This window comes from Azolla caroliniana, unplaced genomic scaffold (genome assembly GCF_043228905.1).
Source record: "Azolla caroliniana isolate FFs.n. ecotype wild unplaced genomic scaffold, voAzoCaro1.0.p SCAF_1, whole genome shotgun sequence".
NCBI classification, from domain to species: Eukaryota; Viridiplantae; Streptophyta; class Polypodiopsida; order Salviniales; family Salviniaceae; genus Azolla; species Azolla caroliniana.
Genome location: NW_028230436.1, coordinates 9,254,188 through 9,272,971, shown reverse-complemented (window position 1 = coordinate 9,272,971; position 18,784 = coordinate 9,254,188). Strand labels below are relative to the sequence as shown.

At 35.9% G+C, this 18,784-nt stretch overlaps 3 protein-coding genes across 4 annotated transcripts; 1 reads left to right on the top strand and 2 right to left on the bottom strand.

Moving 5' to 3' along the window:
• Positions 1 to 59: 59 nt before the first annotated feature.
• LOC147868869 (uncharacterized) lies at positions 60 to 2,503 on the top strand. Its single transcript, XM_087324226.1, has 3 exons — positions 60 to 284; positions 811 to 978; positions 1,925 to 2,503. The coding sequence occupies exons 1-3, from the start codon at positions 102 to 104 to the stop codon at positions 2,015 to 2,017; spliced, it is 444 nt and encodes a 147-aa protein (XP_087180352.1). The 5' UTR covers positions 60 to 101; the 3' UTR covers positions 2,018 to 2,503.
• Positions 2,504 to 4,834: 2,331 nt separating this feature from the next.
• On the bottom strand, positions 4,835 to 6,634 carry LOC147868868 (uncharacterized). Its single transcript, XM_087324215.1, has 2 exons — positions 6,068 to 6,634; positions 4,835 to 5,370 (listed from the first exon to the last, which is right to left on the bottom strand). Exons 1-2 carry the CDS (start codon positions 6,624 to 6,626, stop codon positions 5,228 to 5,230), a joined length of 702 nt encoding a protein of 233 aa, XP_087180341.1. The 5' UTR covers positions 6,627 to 6,634; the 3' UTR covers positions 4,835 to 5,227.
• Positions 6,635 to 7,932: 1,298 nt separating this feature from the next.
• Positions 7,933 to 13,893, bottom strand: LOC147868867 (glutamate decarboxylase-like). 2 transcript variants are annotated; one of them, XM_087324201.1, is made up of 8 exons: positions 13,782 to 13,893; positions 12,453 to 12,546; positions 11,920 to 12,124; positions 10,809 to 11,009; positions 10,245 to 10,459; positions 9,336 to 9,589; positions 9,095 to 9,147; positions 7,933 to 8,782 (listed from the first exon to the last, which is right to left on the bottom strand). In XM_087324201.1, exons 2-8 carry the CDS (start codon positions 12,542 to 12,544, stop codon positions 8,180 to 8,182), a joined length of 1,623 nt encoding a protein of 540 aa, XP_087180327.1. In that variant the 5' UTR covers positions 12,545 to 12,546; positions 13,782 to 13,893; the 3' UTR covers positions 7,933 to 8,179. The 2 variants fall into 2 exon arrangements, with proteins under 2 accessions (XP_087180327.1, XP_087180335.1); XM_087324209.1 differs by lacking the exon at positions 13,782 to 13,893 and adding an exon at positions 12,661 to 12,836.
• Positions 13,894 to 18,784: the final 4,891 nt, after the last annotated feature.

The window sequence follows — 18,784 nt, the reverse complement described above, 5'->3', positions numbered from 1 at the left end:
AAAAGGTTTAGTTAGTTATTCTCTCTCTCTCTCTCTCTCTCTCTCTCTCTCATCTCTGCTCCCAAAGAGAAGAGAAGGGGAAGTGAAGGAATGGGACCGGTATGGTAGAACCAAAAGAAGCCGAAGCCGAAACCGAAACCGAAACGCTGAGAGTTGCTCCGCCTCCTCTGGTCCTTGATGATTCAGGAAGAATTCGCCTTCTCCATCCCTCTCGATCCATCAGGCTGCGCGAAATCTCTCAATGCGCTGCTTCGTTTCGCTCCAAGATCACCCATTTCCATCAGGTACCTGAAATTTCTCTGCCCTTCGTGTGTTTGGTTCATGCCTGTAAGTTTAATCATTTCTCTAAATGAACACCCTGTATTGTCATTCGTCTCTGGCGTAAGATCTTGTTTTTTGTGGAATTAAATGTTGCTCTGTTTTCCTCTTCAAATGGATGTATTTACATATTTCACACCTTTCTCTGTATGTAAGTCGCGTGTAAAACAACAGTTTATGTTGTTGGACCCCATCTTGCTATTGTGACCATATTTATGAATTCCAAATGGATAGCCTTATGCATGCAAATCATATGTAATAAAAGATAGGTTTAATTCATTTTCCATGGTTAACTTATGTATGCCTTCTTTGTACATCCAAATGGGTAACCCCATGTATGTCAATCATCTGTAGATGAACATGGGTTTTAAAGAAACTCTTTATGTTGTTGAAACACGTGTTATATGGTTAACATGTTTATGTTTTTTCTCTTTTGCTGTTTCCTTCTCTCTCTCTCTCTCTCTCTCTCTCTCTCTCTCTCTCTCTCCTAAGGCTTCAAAGCAAGTTGTGGATAGTGTTGTTGAGGAAGCTCAGAAAGTGGAGGCAGAGAAACAGAAAGCCATTGAAGCGAGATGCTCTGTCTCTATGGAGATCGCATCTAGGCCATATAAAGTTGCTGATCAAAGGTCAGAATTTGAACGGATGCGAGAAAAACTCGAGGTATTATTTCAAATTCCAACTTTCCAAGCTAATAAAATAGAAATTTTTTTAATCTCAATATTTTCACAAATGAAAGAAATACAATTGAGCTTTCTGTAATACTTTTTTTTGAAATTTTGAAATTAAAAATTTTACCTTCTAAACACAAGGAAACCAGATTGGTGCGTTTATGCTTGATGTTTGGAAGTTTGCTTTGGTTTCAAAGAAAATTACCAAAACTTGATCTATAGCTGGATCAAATTTGCTGTTTCTGTACCCTAAATTTAGTTTCTGTATTTAAATGCATGTGCTTTTTGAACTGGTGGAGATATTTTGCATAGCTTACAATATGTAAAAGCATGTATGTTGGTATGAACTTGGATGTCATGTTACTGTTACGATGACCTCATATATATATCTAGTTTGTTAATCCTTCTTATTATTACTATGAAGTGATATGATAACACATCTGGAGTTGTAAATAGATAAATGCTTGTGTAGTGATGTGTATCCTGATGCTTAGACATATTCTTTTTCTATGTGAAGGATATGTTTTTTTGCACGTTAATAAAATGTTTTTTCTTGACTTCTCCCAATTTATGTGTGTCTATATACTAGTGTCAATGGTGTGGATTACATTCTCCTAAGTGGGATTTAGGTTGTACATATATTCATAATGCTTAAAAAAGCTTTGATACTGTCATTCATTCATGATTCTATTAATGTTCTCAACGTCCTTAAGGCCTAAACCGATTGGCTCTACCTTTTCCGTTTCCATTCTCTACCTATATAAGAACGATATAACCATTTATCAATGCTTTCAAAAAGATGCTAATGCAATGACCATTATGAATATTTAATGTGTTTTGACTCATTTGTATCCTTGTTTTAAGAAAAAAGATCCAATTTCTTTGTATTGATCTGATTTCTTTTTTTGACTTTTTTGTTTTGATTATTGCTTTCACAGAATCTCAAAGTGGAATATGAGTCCTTGCAAGTTGTGAAGCATGAGCAAGAGCTCTTACTAGCACGATTGACACATTCACATGGACCAAGCTGACACTCCATATTGTTTCAAGCTGAATAATATCCCATTTGATATTGTATATTAGCATGCTGATGATTATTGGGTTGTGATTACAACACATTCATTGCGCATCAATTTTAGAGCTCAAACAATGGTCTATACACTGGCTTGTGCATATTGTAAATGTATCTTGGCAAGATTGAGCTCTCTATGCTTTGGAAGCTAGTTAACATTGTAGTAACCAGTTTACCCATGTTCAGTCAAAGCGATCAAAGTTCTTATAATATATATACACTCTTCTTCATGGTGGAACTGAAGAATTTGTCTGTAATACATTCTAAAGAACTATATATAAAGGCTGGGTAACCTGGGGTGTTTCAAACAAATGACCATCTGGCAAGCTATTCCAGATTAGAACTTGTAATTATGCCCTTGAGCATGCAAGATGTTTGAAACTATACTTTCTTGTAAGCTACAGTTGCTGGGTTTTGAGATATTTTAAAGAATCGTATGTTAAGACATGCCTTGCTCAATATCATCGATGTTAATGTATCTCTCTCTCTGATTTGTTTCCCACCTGACTCTTCTCTGAGAAACTCTTGAGGTTATCTACTCGGAATACTTCTAGATATCATCATCTAAGTTATGGACTCTAATATTTACCCTGCTAATCTCAGCATGTCGCTCAACTTTATGGCATATCAACTCGATTGTGTCGTTTCAATGGTTTTGGTTCAAGTCACATATTCTAATCATAAAACCAAGAGAACTCACAAGTTTGATCCTCACCATGGGCTTGTCCCTGTCCCATAGCTTGTATTCAGTCTCCCTCAGGGATTAAAATTAATACTCTATCTATCTCTCTTTTGTATGTGTGCATCATGGGTCTACTTGGATATCCATAAGGTTATGCTGATAACTATGAGATGCCCTTACAAATCAACTGTATATTTATATAGATTCAATGCATTAGGTTTGACTTTATTGTGTGTTTGGTGACGAGGTTGTGTTCAAGTTATTGCTGATTGAAATTTTCAGTGTGTTCCAACTTTGGTACTTTGAAATTTGAAGAATATATGAGAAAACTTCCATTGAGACATTAATGGAGTTTTAGAACACCCATATTATCAAATTTGTATGAGTTTGGCAGATGTAACATGAAGACAAGTAAAGGAAGGATCATGTAAGTAACAAATATGATCAAAATGCACCATTGGTAGATATGTGAAATATGTTGGGTTTTCCTTGTCAAAACAATCATTCCATTGAATCCCTTCTAACTCCAAGAGTGGATCTTATTTTAGGCAATGCACTAAGAAATGTTGTATAATTATCGATCTAGATGGATGATTAAAATTTTCATTACATGAGCACATAAACAAGTGTACATATTTCATTTAGAGAATGAATTGATCCATTGACTCAAAGTGAACAAGCAGAATTACACTTCTTTATATTGTTGTATAATTTTCCATACCGACAACTTGAAGTACTAAATGTGAGTTACATATTTCATTGTAAGTTTGGATGTATATGTATGTGCATCATTATGAAATATGACTTCTTTTAACAACTATGATAAAATTATCTAGGAGGATGCATAAAAAGGATAGTATTTAGAACAAACACCAAAAAGCAAATTTGGTAGTAGTTGGGGTGAAATTCAAGGTTGTAGTGGGAATAGTGATCATTTTCTTCTCTCTTTCTTTGTCATAAATAGCAAAGATATTCTTTATCAGGAGATAGGTTTTGTCTGTGAGGGTAGTTAAAATACATGGACCATTGTTACTTAAAACTCCTAAAGACGAACGTACCTTCACGCTTGTCACTACTAGGATGTCAAGATTAGGTCACCACTTGGCAACACTAGTACGTCTTGTTAGTGAGCATGTTCATGAGTGACTTTCCCACCGTAATAATATAACTCAAAAATGTTGTGTAACACAACATCATTGGGAGTAAATGACACATCTACAAAGAAGCAATCAACACTAAAAAAATAAAAGAACGAAAACACTTTTAAGAAAAACAAAAAATTCCATTGCCGGGATTTGAACCCGGGTCGCCTGGGTGAAAGCCAGGTATCCTAACCGGACTAGACGACAATGGAATGTATATTTGAAGTTAATGGTTATTTAAATAAACATATAAAATGTCCCAGCGTATATGTTTATTTATAAACATATAGATTTCGACTGATTTGATGTGCCACTATATATATCAATCCGCCTACTTTCCAAATTCATCAGGCCTGAATATGCATGCTGTGATAGCAATTTATGTGTCAATTATAACAATGCCCACAGTTCAAGGTGTTTCGCAAATATAAAAACATTAAGGCTTCCACAGCCATGCTCTCATCTTATTACAACAAGATACCCTTACAAGCAAAAGATAGTATGAGACCTTCCTTCATTCACATTCAAATTGCTTTACTCAGATTGTCACATTGCCGCATTATGCACTCTCAATTTGCAAACATTGATGAATAAAATCTTTCAACATTGAGAGTCACTTGTCAAGGTAAACAAGAAAACTCAATTTGCAAACATTTATGAATAAAATCTTTCAACATTGAGAGTCACTTGTCAAGGTAAACAAGAAAAAAAACACCGCGAGAAAATATTTCACTTTGATTCCATGGGTTAGATTCTAGAATTGAGCGTCTTGTCCATGAAGTTACATCCAACTAGACTTGTAAGTGCCAAACTCAACTATGAAAAGGATGATGGTTCCTAGCATTTTTCATATGTTCACAATTTATAATATCAATACCTCAATGTATGATGCAAATTAATATGATCAGATATTTAATCAAGATTAGATACAACAATTTAATGTCAATAACACTGAAACAAGATCAGCCTTTGATCACTTTGATTAATATGGAGGAGCAGTTTTGATTTTTACATGACAGTTATGGTAGATTGTTGCTACATATACAACAATCATTGCCATCAACTTCTTTTTCAAGTTTTTCAGGCCTATTCAGAGTCATCACAGTGATGCAGCTTTGATCTACAAATTCAAAACTCATTTGAGCAGAAAAGAGACATATCGACATGGGGGATCACATGCAGCTTCATTGGAAAGTAGTTTAGAAAACCACCATTGAAAATTTCTGAGTCTTTATAAATTTACAAAACCTATATGGCAAACACTTCATTTTACAAGGTCTCCATCTCAATCTCGAACACAGCAATGAGAGGAAGTCGAAACATCAATAAAGAGTGAACGAAAACTTTAGTTGTTTTCTGAATCATTACCTTGTAGAATTTTGTACACACCATAGAATACAGCCCCAGCGAGAAATAGCCCAACAGTGGGTGTAAAGGATGGATACACAAACTTGGTAATTACTGCATCCCATTCTTCAGGCAAAAGACCTAGAAATCCAATTTTATATGCAAATATGTTATAAGCAAAAATATAATCATATACATATATTAATGCTTTCAACAAGTACTGAAAATTTATGCTTAGATCATGCTATGGACGACTGCCAAAAATGTATAATAGGGCAGGTAGCACTTTTATATACTCATTGATCTTAGGTCTATCTGTATGAGAGCATAAACACCATCCATGATCGTGGATGACCATGGACTGTGCACAATAGAGTGGGTAGTTCTTTATATACCAATCAAACCTCAGTCTTTGTAAAGACTACATCCGTCCAGAATGCATAGAATCTAGATTATCCTTTCGTAATTATGGCCATCAGAATTGACCAATCATGCAGAGTGCTCCAAGGACTGTTCAACTGGAGTGCATAATTGGGTAGTTAGCCTTTCATAAACCAATCAACCATGGGTATATATAGATAGATAGATATAGGGTAAGCAGGCCTTCAAATGTGAATTAACCATCAAATTTATGTCCAGAGAATATCCATCCAAATTAGATGGCCATTATTGGCATCCAGAGTCCAACCTTTTATATACCACAAATAGGGTAGATAACCTTTTATATACCACACTTGGTCAGAGATTCAGCTCCACACCATACCCAACCAAGCATGTTAATGTACTTATCGATCTTCCAATTAACTAAAATGAATTTGAGCTAAGGTTCCATGGATACCTGAGGCTGCCAACGCAAGGCCTTCAATGAAGATTAGAAGGCCAATGGAGGCAAGGGCGAGGACAGACGCATTCTCAATTTGCTGAGCTTCAGGGTTAAGACTCGGGGCCACAAGAGGTTTCACAGGGGATGGTCTTCGTGAGGTAGTGTTAGTGCTAAACTGTTTCTCCTTTAAAGTAGAGCCTACCTGTTTTCCTTTGTCTTTGGAAGACGATGATTTGGGTGTAGAGAGATTAGTTCCAAAGCCTTTGACGATCCCACCTCTCTCTAGTTCGAGAGAAGAAGAGCTCGAATTCTTCCTGCTCGTTTCCTTCTCTTTTTCTTCTGGATCTTCTTCCTTCTTGCTACTAGAAGAAGAAGAAGAAAAAGAAGAAATTTGTGGTAGAGCTCTTCTGCAGAGCTTGAGAGGTTTTATAGTAGAGAGGAGAGTGCTGTGAAGAAATCCATGGCTGAATCCATAGCAGGAGGAAGGGGAGTAAATGATGCTCATTGTCTCTTTGATTTCTTGATTAGCATCTCTCTCTCTCTCTCTCTCTCTCTCTCTCTTTCTCTGTGGCATCCATCCACAGAGTCTCACAGACACACACACAGAGTTTACTAAAATTCCTGCAAATACCCCCCCAATGCTTTCCTTTATTTCAACAGACATGCCCCTACTCTTTTCCCCAGCAAGGAAGACCAAGAACCATAGTATAAACCATACGTACCATACGTGCATTCTCATTTTCGAGTATGGTAAACACCCTAGAAGAATGGTAAATACCATACTTTTGGATTAACTATTTATTATGAGGTAAATAAGCCTAAAAAATGGGAAAAAAAACATTTTAAAAATGGGAAAAAATAAACACACGAATGTTTGAATAACATTCGCATTCGTTTTTCAACGTAGGAAAACGAATGTTATACTAGACGAACATGACTTTAACGTAATATGCCAAGAACAATCATCTGGGTCTTTCTGGCAAGGGGTCGATCAAAGGGCATTCAGGTAAAATAGAGAAAAAAAACTTGAGGGTCTTATGGAGCTTTCGTTTCCAAGAGAGCTCTCTTCTAGCATAATAAATAGAAACTCTGTATGTAGTAGTTTTAGGAACTTCTTTTTTATCCGGAGCAATGAAAACATTGATTCTTTCTTTCGTTTGCCTTGTCTGTGTGTCAACAACCTTCACTTTCATATTTTGTCGATGATTGATCACAAAGTAGATGATTATATAAAGGCCGTATCTCTCACATTGCACTCTATACATGAAATAGTAACCCATTCTTTGTCTTACTTTGCAATAAACCCTCTCAATAGGCAATCATGCATGATCATTGATACACCCAACTCTCCAGCATAAAACGTTTCTCGTGTTATACCCAATGATCCAACTTGAAGGTTATGTGCCTTTGTACTTTCGGTACTTCAATCTTTTGCGAGAGAGAACTCATTGAAGATCAAATATAACCTAAAGGATCGTAGTGAAACATTTTCACTTATATGTAGTGCATGTTGTTGCAATTGAGAGTGTACATAATAACATAGAGAGAAATTAGGGAAATATGTGAATGTCATATTTGAACTCATGAAGCCTAATATACAATAACAATCCAAAGATGCAATAATGGTTCAAATAAACTAATAACATCTCCCATGGGTATTGTGAAAACATTACACAATTGAATGACATGTATTGATTAAGCACTCTTTTTATTGTTAATTTGTTGTGAAAGGCTATGGTGACAAAAGTGTCTTGATTAAGCACTCTTTTTATTGTTAATTTGCTGTGAATGGCTATTGTGACAAAAGTGTATTGATTAAGCACTCTTTTTATTGTTAATTTGTCATGAAAGGCTATGGTGACAAAAGATGAACTTCCCTCGGAAAATGTAAAATGTGATGTTTTCTCCATGGTGGAGTATGAATACAACCTTGGTATAGAGAGCACAAATATATGGAGTTAAGAGGGGGGAACACACTTGGGTGGTAAACATGGTGTTATTAAACATAGCAGTTGGGAATGAATCAATTGAGGAGAAGGAGATGTAAAACAAAGTGAATGAATTGTTTTTTGTTCTGTGAGTGACAGAGTGTTTGAGTGAGCCAAACGTTTGAGGGATGTAAGGGTATTAACATATACTTCTAGTCTTCCGAAGGCGCGCATGTTTATGGATATAATGCTTTGCTTGTGGGGTAGAAGTAGATGGTTCCTTCACAACCAGACCCCGGGGCCTCAACTTTTGGAGTTGCTCAATCACACGTGCCCTTTTCCCACGATTATCCATTGTTCTAAGGGTTTGTCCTTCACTGGCATAACCTTCTTGTTCAACTGATGACATTTGAGGCAATTGATCATCCCCTAGACTCATAGAATTTGTCATTTTGGGCACATTGTTGGCTATATTAATTTGTTCCATTACTAACTCTATGTCATTGACTAACTTCTCAGCTTGCGCCCTGGTAAAGTCCTCTCTCACCACCACCCTTAGAACACTGACATGTTCTAAATCAGGGGCCATCGTGTATGCCGGCACAATCCATCCAAATTGCCTTAGTTTATTGGCCAACTCATGTTCAGTCATCATCAATAACCCTGGTTTCTTCACCAAGGAGAACGTCACCACTGGTGCTCCAATTGGCTTGGATAAGATCCGGAATTTCCATGTTTGCCTAAGCCTCTCGGCTAAATAAAGTGCATTCTCTTGGCAACTCTTTATAATGGCCTTGTATCCCTACATGTATATCCAAACATGGTTACTAATTAAAAACATTTAGGCAAATGTTTAGGACCTGAAACCCTAGAAGAAAAGAAATTTGGGTTAATCTTTCAAATTTCCAATTTTTTTGGCAAATATTAATTAATTCCTTATTTTATTATGTGTTTAATGTATCTCTCAAGACCATTGGTAATAGAAGTATACAGAGTTTCTAAAATTCTTGAGAAACAGTCATTTTCCGATAAATTACCCACATTGTTTTCCTCGATCCAAACACTTTGATACAATCCTATGACCCAATCTTGCAAAACCCATAAAACAACAAACCTCAAATCCAAGGCGAAGAAATTGATAATATTGAGCAATCACATTGCTTGCACCTAAAACAAAAGTCAAATTTCTCATTAAGCCACACACGCTTGTAAAAGAAAAGGTTACATACTTTAATATTTACATGTGGTCTGATGAGAATCCTTGCACATTGTGATAAAACTAGTACATTAGGAGTTCTCATATCAATAGATAAAAATTCATCAGGTTACACGGAGATTGAGTGAAACAATCATACCCTTCGTAAAATTGAGTGTGAAGGAGGGTTGATCTGAGCCAAGATAGTTGATATGGAAGACCAGATCCTCTGGAAGATCATCTTTCGAACGCCAAATAGCCCAACCAACCCCCGCATACACGAGCCCATACTTGTGACCACTCACATTTATACTCCTCACAAGAGGTAGTCGGAAGTCCCACTCCAAAGATGGATATATGAAAGGAGCAATAAATCCACCACTAGCTGCATCGACATGTATAGGTGTATTCCATCTGTTACCAAAAACCACCAGTTTCTTTAGCTTCCTTTTATTATCATTTCACATTTATATCATGTATCGCATGATAGTTGTAACTTTTTGGGTCTCATAGGTCACTTTGGGCCTTTTCTTGCATATCTTAATACTTCAATCACATTTCCTTTCTGTCTTTGAATGACAATGTAACTTGAAAGGCAATTTATAAGCCTAGTTTAAAAATAAGATGTAAAGCTTTCAAGCTAGAGAAAACAATAAGGTAATTAACATTTCTTCTCCTATCAAACTCTCTTTTATAGAGATTATATGATATTTATAGATCTTGGCTACTTCGTTCTTCTTGTACTAGGGTGGTACCCTCGCGGGTTAGCCATGTTTTTCAAAACCCATACACCCAGGATCAAATTTTGCTAATTTTGACTAATTTATTAGATGTCCCTATGGAGGGAGTTAAGAAGTGACATTCTGATCTCCACCGAACAGCCTTAACAATTAACCTACATCTGTTTTCTAAGGCAGCTTATTTCTAAATTTTCTCACCTTCTCTCTTTCAATGGATAATGTTAATACAAGATATTGGAATAAGCGACAATGTCTCACTTGTGCATTGCACATATATTGCCATTTAAATTAGCTTACCAGTACATGATCCATTTGTGTTTCAAACTTACCCAGTCTTTTTGTTCTTTTTGAGTAGCAAGTCATTCAATAGCTTCACATCTTCAAATTCCCCATTATAAGTTGATCCAAGAATCGCACACACCAGTATCGTGTTCTCATCTACAAGTTCCACTGCCTTGAAAGGGTCCATCACAAACTGTCCTTCTCGTAGTTTCACTTCCTTCAGCTCAACTTCAAAGTATCTTGCAAACTTTTCCCAGCATACCTTAAAAATAAAAAGAGTTTATACAAATAACCACATACATGTGTTATTCGTCTACCTATATACATGCATTGAAAACTCAATCTAGAGGAGAACACTATCCATGCATAGCGCTTCTGCCTTATATAACCAATTTATGTATCAATTTACTTATGACAGATACACACACACACACACACATATATGTATTAGCTTAAATTAGGATAGAAAGAACACTATCTGCTCGTAGCATTAGATCTTACATACCCAAATAATGCATTGCATAAACATTTTGAATGAAGCCCAGTAAACTTTCAAGATATTTGGAAAGTTCAAAGTTCATGATGGATATATGTATATATAAAGAACATACCTGAACATTAGCTCCAGCAATCATGTTGGGTTTGTCATATGTTTTTCCTTCTTGCTTTCTTCTCTCTTGCCATTTCCTCTTCATTGCAAGCCCAGCCAACATGATGGCTTCAGATGAACCAATGGTAGATGTGCCAATAGCTGGTTCATTATCCTTCAACGGCGCGTGAAAAAGACGAGCAATCATGTTTACACATCTATCCTGCATATGCATTAAAAGAGTTGGGACATATCTTCCAAAGCTCATCTATCATATGACCATTTCATCATAAGAGTGACCATATGGTCACTCATCACATCAGTAATCAGATGGTCACTCATCACATCAGTAATCAGATGGTCATCATCGTAACATCAGGTGAAAAGATTTTAAGGTTATAGTGCTCACACTTCACAAAACGTTGTAGACTTTTTCATGCTGTGATTATTCCTAAGACTGGTGGATTATGACCTAACATTATTGAGCTTTGTCGATGAGGTAACGCATTAGGAGTATTATACACAAACATGAACTTTTTACATGTGAGGCATCATGCATTATGGTTCTGACTATCTTCCACCACATTTTACGTGATAGGATCAATGAAATAGAGTTTTGACAAAATTAAATTCTATTCAACTGGAGTCATCTGAAACTACAGACCCAGTTTTTCTATCTTCTCCAAAAACCGGAAGCCCCAACTAAAATTTCGTGAGCATGGATGTTATCATACATTAAGCAGTCAATTAGCCCAGAGATAGGGTGCCTGTTAACAGTGGAATTGAGATTTGGTCAATCACAGTCTATATAGCAATGGTCTGGAAATAGACCTACTACAGCCAATTATAGGTCGATTCCTGTCTCTCTAAATGTATCATTGCATGTATATGAGCAACATAAACCTACTAGCTAGCTATGTTATGCATCACCAACAAGAGTTCATGATGGAAAGAAAAAAATTGTATCACATTTCTCACACTACATACATACCATACATTTATACACATATACGCATCCATTAATCTGCATAATGTGTGAGATCAATCAATATCGATTACATATCATACATTTTACATATACACGCATCTATTACTCCACATAAGTATGAGATATAGCAATATAGATTACATACCTGTATAGCTACGGTTGCTGGGTATTCATCAAAGTCAATGTAGTTCTTGTTTAAAGATTCAGTGATGAGCTTCTCACACTCTGGCTCCATCCATGTGGTGACGAAGGAGGCAAGGTTGAGCCTGGGGTTGCCATCGAACAAGAGCTCATCATGTACAACCTGATAAGCAGCCTCCCTTGACATCTCCCTCTCAGGCAAAGAAAACCTTTAGAAACACCAACACAACAAGAAATTTAAACTCAAAAAAACAAGAAACCCATAATCGTCACACATATTGATTGGTTGATTTATTATTTTTACGTATATATGTGTAGTTGCCCATCCATTTCAATATTAACATTTTGCTTACTTAAATTCATTATCATGCTTTCGGTTTTAAATGGTTTTTGTTTTTCTTATTTGTTAGCCTCATTCAAATAGAAAAAAAAAAAAAAAAAAAAAAAAAAAAAAACATCTGGAAATGAATCAGAGATTTTTTATGTTGTACTTAAGTAAAGTCAATTAAATTTTAAGGAAATCATTCATTTACTTACTTGGGCACGGATTTCTGAAGATATCTGGAGGCGAACATGGGCTCCACAGCATTTGTTGTTGGGAGGGGATCCACAAGTTGGCTCAACACCATAGCTATATAGAAATGACCCAAACACCAAATCAAAGCCATTCATATAAACATATACTAATACATCTATCTATTAGGAGGCGGTAGAGAGAGAGAGAGAGAGAGAGAGATCAGAGCACCTCTTCATTACTAATGGGTCAAGAAGGCTCAAGAATGCACATAAGTTTGTAAGCTATATATATAACACGTATGTTCCACCCAAATGTGCATTTTTTTCTTTGAAGGTTCACAGGAATCTTGAGAAGCCTTTGAATTATTGTCTCTAACATTGGTATTTGTCTCTCTAACATTGGTATTTGTACCTAAATCTAGCCCTGAGTTCTTCACTTTAGCACCTAATACATATATACATATGTATACATATACATACACACACACACACACATATATATATATATCATATATGTATGTATATATATGTATCTATATATATATATGTATGTATGTATATATATAGTTTGCTTCGAAACTTGTTCGTTACCATCTACAAATGTACGCGTGCACTTCTTCATGCATTTTAGCCGCGAACTCCGGAGTGATTACTAGACAACCCCTTGGGGTTGGAGGCGATCATGAAAATGTATGGGATAATGTCCATGGAAGATACCATTGCAATGAGAGAGAGAGAGAAAGAAAGAAAGATATATTAACGTCTTCTAAGGCCAAATTTGGCCCAAGGTGGCATTTAGTAAATTAAGAGGATATGTATCTTTAGTAATATAGAGGTGAGGAATTTGAGGATTCTCAAACCCAAGGTGTAGGCCTAGTAGTCTCATAACTTATCACTAGGGTAAGCTAATTACAATAAAGGAAAATTAGTGTGTCTGAGTCTGTGTGTTCAAAGAAGCACGTAGACATGTGCATACTTGCTTCTTTAATTAATAACATCCAAAGGATACAAGACAAAGAGCTCCTAACCCAATAGTTCGTATGCGTACACAATCATTAAGAAAACTTGTGCAAGTCTTTCCATGGTCCTATGGGATACTTAGTGAGTACGTGTTCATGCTTGTTATTATTATTAAAGGTTATATTGGTGTCTAATAAGAATATATGAGATTAGAAACCGTGAAAGCCTATGGCTAAATATGAATTAAAATGAATGCACATTTTAGCCCATTGTTCGTTGCATCCTTATACAATCATTCACAAAACTTTTATAACACTAATGGATATTAATATACATGTTTGTGTGTGTATGTATGTTATTTCAAATTGAATTAAAATCAATCAAAATTACCTGCTTTGGTTGAATAAAACTAAGATCAACAAGTTGTTAGTCTTTGTGGTCACTCGAATGTTAGGAGTTTGTCAAGTGGTACTACTATATTTCAAAGTACATATATAGGAGTTGGCAAAAGAACTACGCCTTACATTGGCCTTTATAAGCAACTCTTGGCATCTTTTGGGTTGCTTGGGATAAAATTCAAGATTATTCTTGGTTGAATTTCAATAATGAGAACAAGCAACAACTCCCCTTACCTCATCTTCCCATTCAAAATACAAAGTTCAATTGATATCCTCATTGTACAACTAAATTTTTTGAAATAGTTATTCGCATATACATCAACCAAGTGATATTTGCTCACAAATTGTTCATAAATATTTTGTGTATATTTGCTAAAATGTTGGTTTATTCACTTATATGTGTTTTGTTTGAAGATTTCGTTTTCTTAACACTTGTGCATACAATTGTTCTCTTAGTTTTATATGGTTTGCCTTGCAGTTTTACATGGCTTGTTTTTATTATTATCAAGAATCAACCAATATAATACATCTAAGGATTTCATAACAAGAGATATCTCTACATTTATTCTTTCAACATTCTTTAGTTAAATTATGTGGACTTCTGAATGCTCCAACCTGGCATTGGTAAAAAACCATGAAGTTGTTTTCCTAATAGCATATGCACCTTAATAAATATTGAATGTACACATTACGTTTTGGTATTGCACAAATAATCACATACTTATGCGATTCTTTAGGTAAAACTTGGTTTTGTAATTTCATACCATGGAATGAAATGATTTTGCAGAATTCGTAAAGATTGGCAGACAACATCACAAAAAATATTTACTAACAAAATTGTTGTATCAAGCGAATGTTTCAAATACCAATGTGTTATTAAATAATTAAAACAAACTAAGGAGACATTTCATTGACCAATCACTTCAAATTGCAAAGTTCTACTGACCAACTTACATCTACATCTTACTATACTCCGGTAAAGATATCCAAATGTAGAACTTTCATGACACAAGAGTATTAATACAAGTTACAACTAATATCGATTTTCGCCTTAATTCTACCCCCGCATTGTTGGAGTGACAAAAAATTAAAACATATCATTTTGGCCCTTTAAATCTATAAATTGCCTTCTATTCCAATTTTGCCTTGGATTAAGTTTCATTGCATTTCAACTATTCTCGTTGTTAATAGAGAACAATAGTAGAGAGAAATGGAAAAGGTTGATACAAATACAAAACTCTGGTCATTTTTATATTCTTTAGGATGAATGTGTTGCACTTAAAAATAAGAAGAGTCTAGTTAAAATATAAGTAACTCTCTTTAACTTCACCCACCTTTCCCATGTCACTATAGTATTATTCTTACTTGACACTTTTTAAAAATGCTTATCACACAATGTGCCCATTGTATCAAGCATTGCAATAATGTTTCTATAGAAACTTCCCTCAGTATATATTCAAGATACCTCTAAATTTGTTATAACTCTATATGGTTCCACATACAACACACGTTCTTGAAAACTTTCATTGGGTGAAGTAAAACCCAAGGGAATGCTTTGGAATAACTTAAATCTAAATGTCCATGGGGAGCATAATATTCAAGCAAATGCTCAAAACTTCGTTTGAATGGTCCTTGATGATTTGTGTCATCTTAACTTATTATTGGCGGGATATTAGGATCTCTAATATGGTTCACTTTTTGTGGAACTATGTGAGGGCATGGCACATCCATGTACATGTTCATAAACCAAATTTTGTATTCAAACTCCTCGATTGGAATGTACTAAACGTCAAAGTATATCATATCAATTGAAGCTCATAACATTCTACATTCATGTTGCAAACCATGTCAAAAGCTAAGCTATTGGAAGATTGCAACATGGTCGCTCCATGTCAGATTGAGGATAGTGCAATCTATATTCATGCCTTACATGCAATATTTACTTCATTATGATTGATTGGCAAAGAAACACATGATATAAAAGATTAACTCAAAAATCATAAGCAACTTTTGGTGCTCTAACCAGTCACGTAGAGGTGTACGACTCTTATCACTAAAGAATATATGCACTCCACAATTATGTGGAGGGCGACATATTCATAATTTGCAATTGCATATGTTGGCTAGAAAACCTACTTTACTGCCAAAATTTGTTGAACAAACATTGCCTTGGGCTAGAATGATATCATATACATTTGTTAATTTTAAAACCAAGTCATTTGGGCCATGGGATACTAACCATTGGGATGTAGTGTTTGGAAAGCTTGACGGGCACATCAAAAGATGTCCATTTAGCTCAAAGCTTCTAAATCACTAGAAGGAAGTATTGCACGACATAAAATTCCTAGGAAAGCTTACATTGGAGTGCTATATTCCCACGGTCACTAGGTCAACAAGAGCCTAGGAAAGCTTCTTCTTTTTTCCTTCAAAGATTTTCTTCGTTAGTATTAAGAAAAACATGTGAATGCTACAACTTAAGCTTATGTGCCCAAAAGCTTACAATTTTCATGTACAATGATATACGATAATCCTAAGACCAAAGCGAGAACTTTGTAAAAGGTAAAAAAAATAAAAAAATTGTTGCATTCTACCTTGCATCACTACTAATCAAGAAAGGGTCCAAGGAAGTTGATAACTGATTTAGAAATATCCCTTTCCAAGATTATGATCCTGGCAGCAATAGGGCTCTTGACTGGGTCTATCAAACCCAAACCTCCATTGCTTTTAGGTTGGATTAACACCTTCCAAGCAACTTTGGCTACTGTTGGAGATCCTTGTTTTCCCCCCCTCATGGAAATTCCGGATCAAACTTTGCACTTTCGTTATTGCATATCTAGAAAATAGCCAAACGGATGCTATAAACCACATTGAAGCCAGCAATACAGAGTTGGCTACTACAAGCCGACCTGCAAAGGACAATTGTTGGGCATCCCAATGTATTAGTTTACGTTTTATTGATAATAGTAGTGACAATAACATTGCTTCTAGCCGCAAATCTATTCCAACCATACATCCAAATAACGAACGGGTTCACCATGATGAAGCCATCGGAAAGGACCGGGATACCATGCAGGGCGAGTTTCTTCGCCTACCCAAAGTCCAGCTGACTTGTTCCAATTAAGTGATGCACTTGTAGCACTAGGTCGTGTCATCTGCAAATTCAGCATCCAATACAATAGGTTGTGTAAAAGGTTACATGATATACCTCTTATACATACCGAAGACGATCTTAAGTAGGAGGACAGGGCTTCCCCAAACAAGATGAAAAGAAACGGGGCGAGAGGGCATCCTTGCCGAACTGGCCTAGAGATAGGAAATAATGGCCCATATCCTCCAGCAAACAAGACGGAACTAGAAGCATGCCTATATAGGGTAGAGACACCTTTTATCCATGCAGCAAGAAAGCCTAATCTTGACAGCACTACCTCAAGAAAGTCCCAATCCACTTTATCATAAGCCTTCTCAAAGTCAAGCAAAAATACTACAAGTTGTTGTTTATTTTGTTGAGCTAAAGCAACCATTTCCCAAAACAGAAAGATGTTATAAAAAATGCTTCTATCTTGCAAAAAACTAGATTGTGTGTCATGAATAATAGACGGCAACACCGATCTCAGTCTGAGAGCAATGGTTTTTGCCACAATCTTGTACACATCATTAAGCAATGTTATTGGCCTCCACTTGGCGACTTCATCACACTGGGCATCCGACTTAGGGATCATATATATGATTCCTTCCGTCCAAAATATTAAATTAACCGCTCTAGTAAGTAGGGGACCCAGAAAATCCCAATAATGCAAATAGAAGCCAATTCCTATTCCATCTTTTCCCGGACAGTCATCCTTTCCTAAGGATTTAGCTGTAGAAAAAACCTCATGTGGTGTGAATGGTTGCAATAAATGAGATGCCATTACATCTGTAACCTTTTGTTGAACAGTTGTAAGAACAACTTGTCTCTTGTAAAGACTATCTGTCGAAAAAGATTCCGCAGACAACAACTTATGGTAATAATCCGAGACTATATCTCGCATCTCAGATTCATCTTATGTATAGGATCCAATTAAGCCGCTTCAAAGAGGTAATAAAAAGAGGTTTATTTTTCCGTTTAAACTGGTTAAAAAATTCTTTGTTGACCCGATCCTACCTTTGTGACCGACGAGCAACATTACGGTAGTAGAAGAACATTGAGCATTCCTCCTGTTTATCTTTTAAATCGCTTTTCACTTATTGCAAGTCACAGCGTAGCATAGATGAAGTTAGATACCTTTCCAACAGTTGTTGTACTGCTACAAAAGCATAACGTAGGTTGGCAATTTTTGAGTTGCAACGATTAACTGATGTTGCAATTATTTTTGTGAATAGAGTCTTTGTATCGAGTATGGCATGAACCATATTGTTAAGTAGACAGTCATTTGAGAAGTTGTAACTAGACCATATCTGAGTGATTGACATCTTGTGATTATCATTAGATTGCAATGAAGGAGGGATGTGCAATTTCTTGGAGTATCGCCTCTTGGTAAATGTAACATGTAGCTTCAAAGGAAAGCTTATTTTTTAGCAAAGAAGGGGCTGAAATCAATTGTAAATGGGGTAAATGACCAAGGCCTATTAGGCTTCAATGACATGACATGACATGTTGTTATAGTCTTGGGTCACATCATCGCGTTATCTGGAATCAAGTCATAGAGTTGGTACTTTCTTTAGTACTTGTGCCACCTCTAGATGGAGATCACAGGATTCAAGACTGGATGTTACAAAAAGAAAACATTGTTATTACAATGAATAAGTTTACAACACATTTAGTGTATATGTTGTTGCAACCTAACCCGTGGTTTCACGAATATGCAAATGCATTGTGGCACATACACAAAACATAGTCCTGGTGGAAAACTCGGCTTCTAAGCTTATAGAGCTCTGGGCTTCCACTTAAGCAACGAGTATTCCTATGGAGATGCCTATTGGGTGTGCTCCCAACTAGGTCAAATCTTCAAAAGAGAT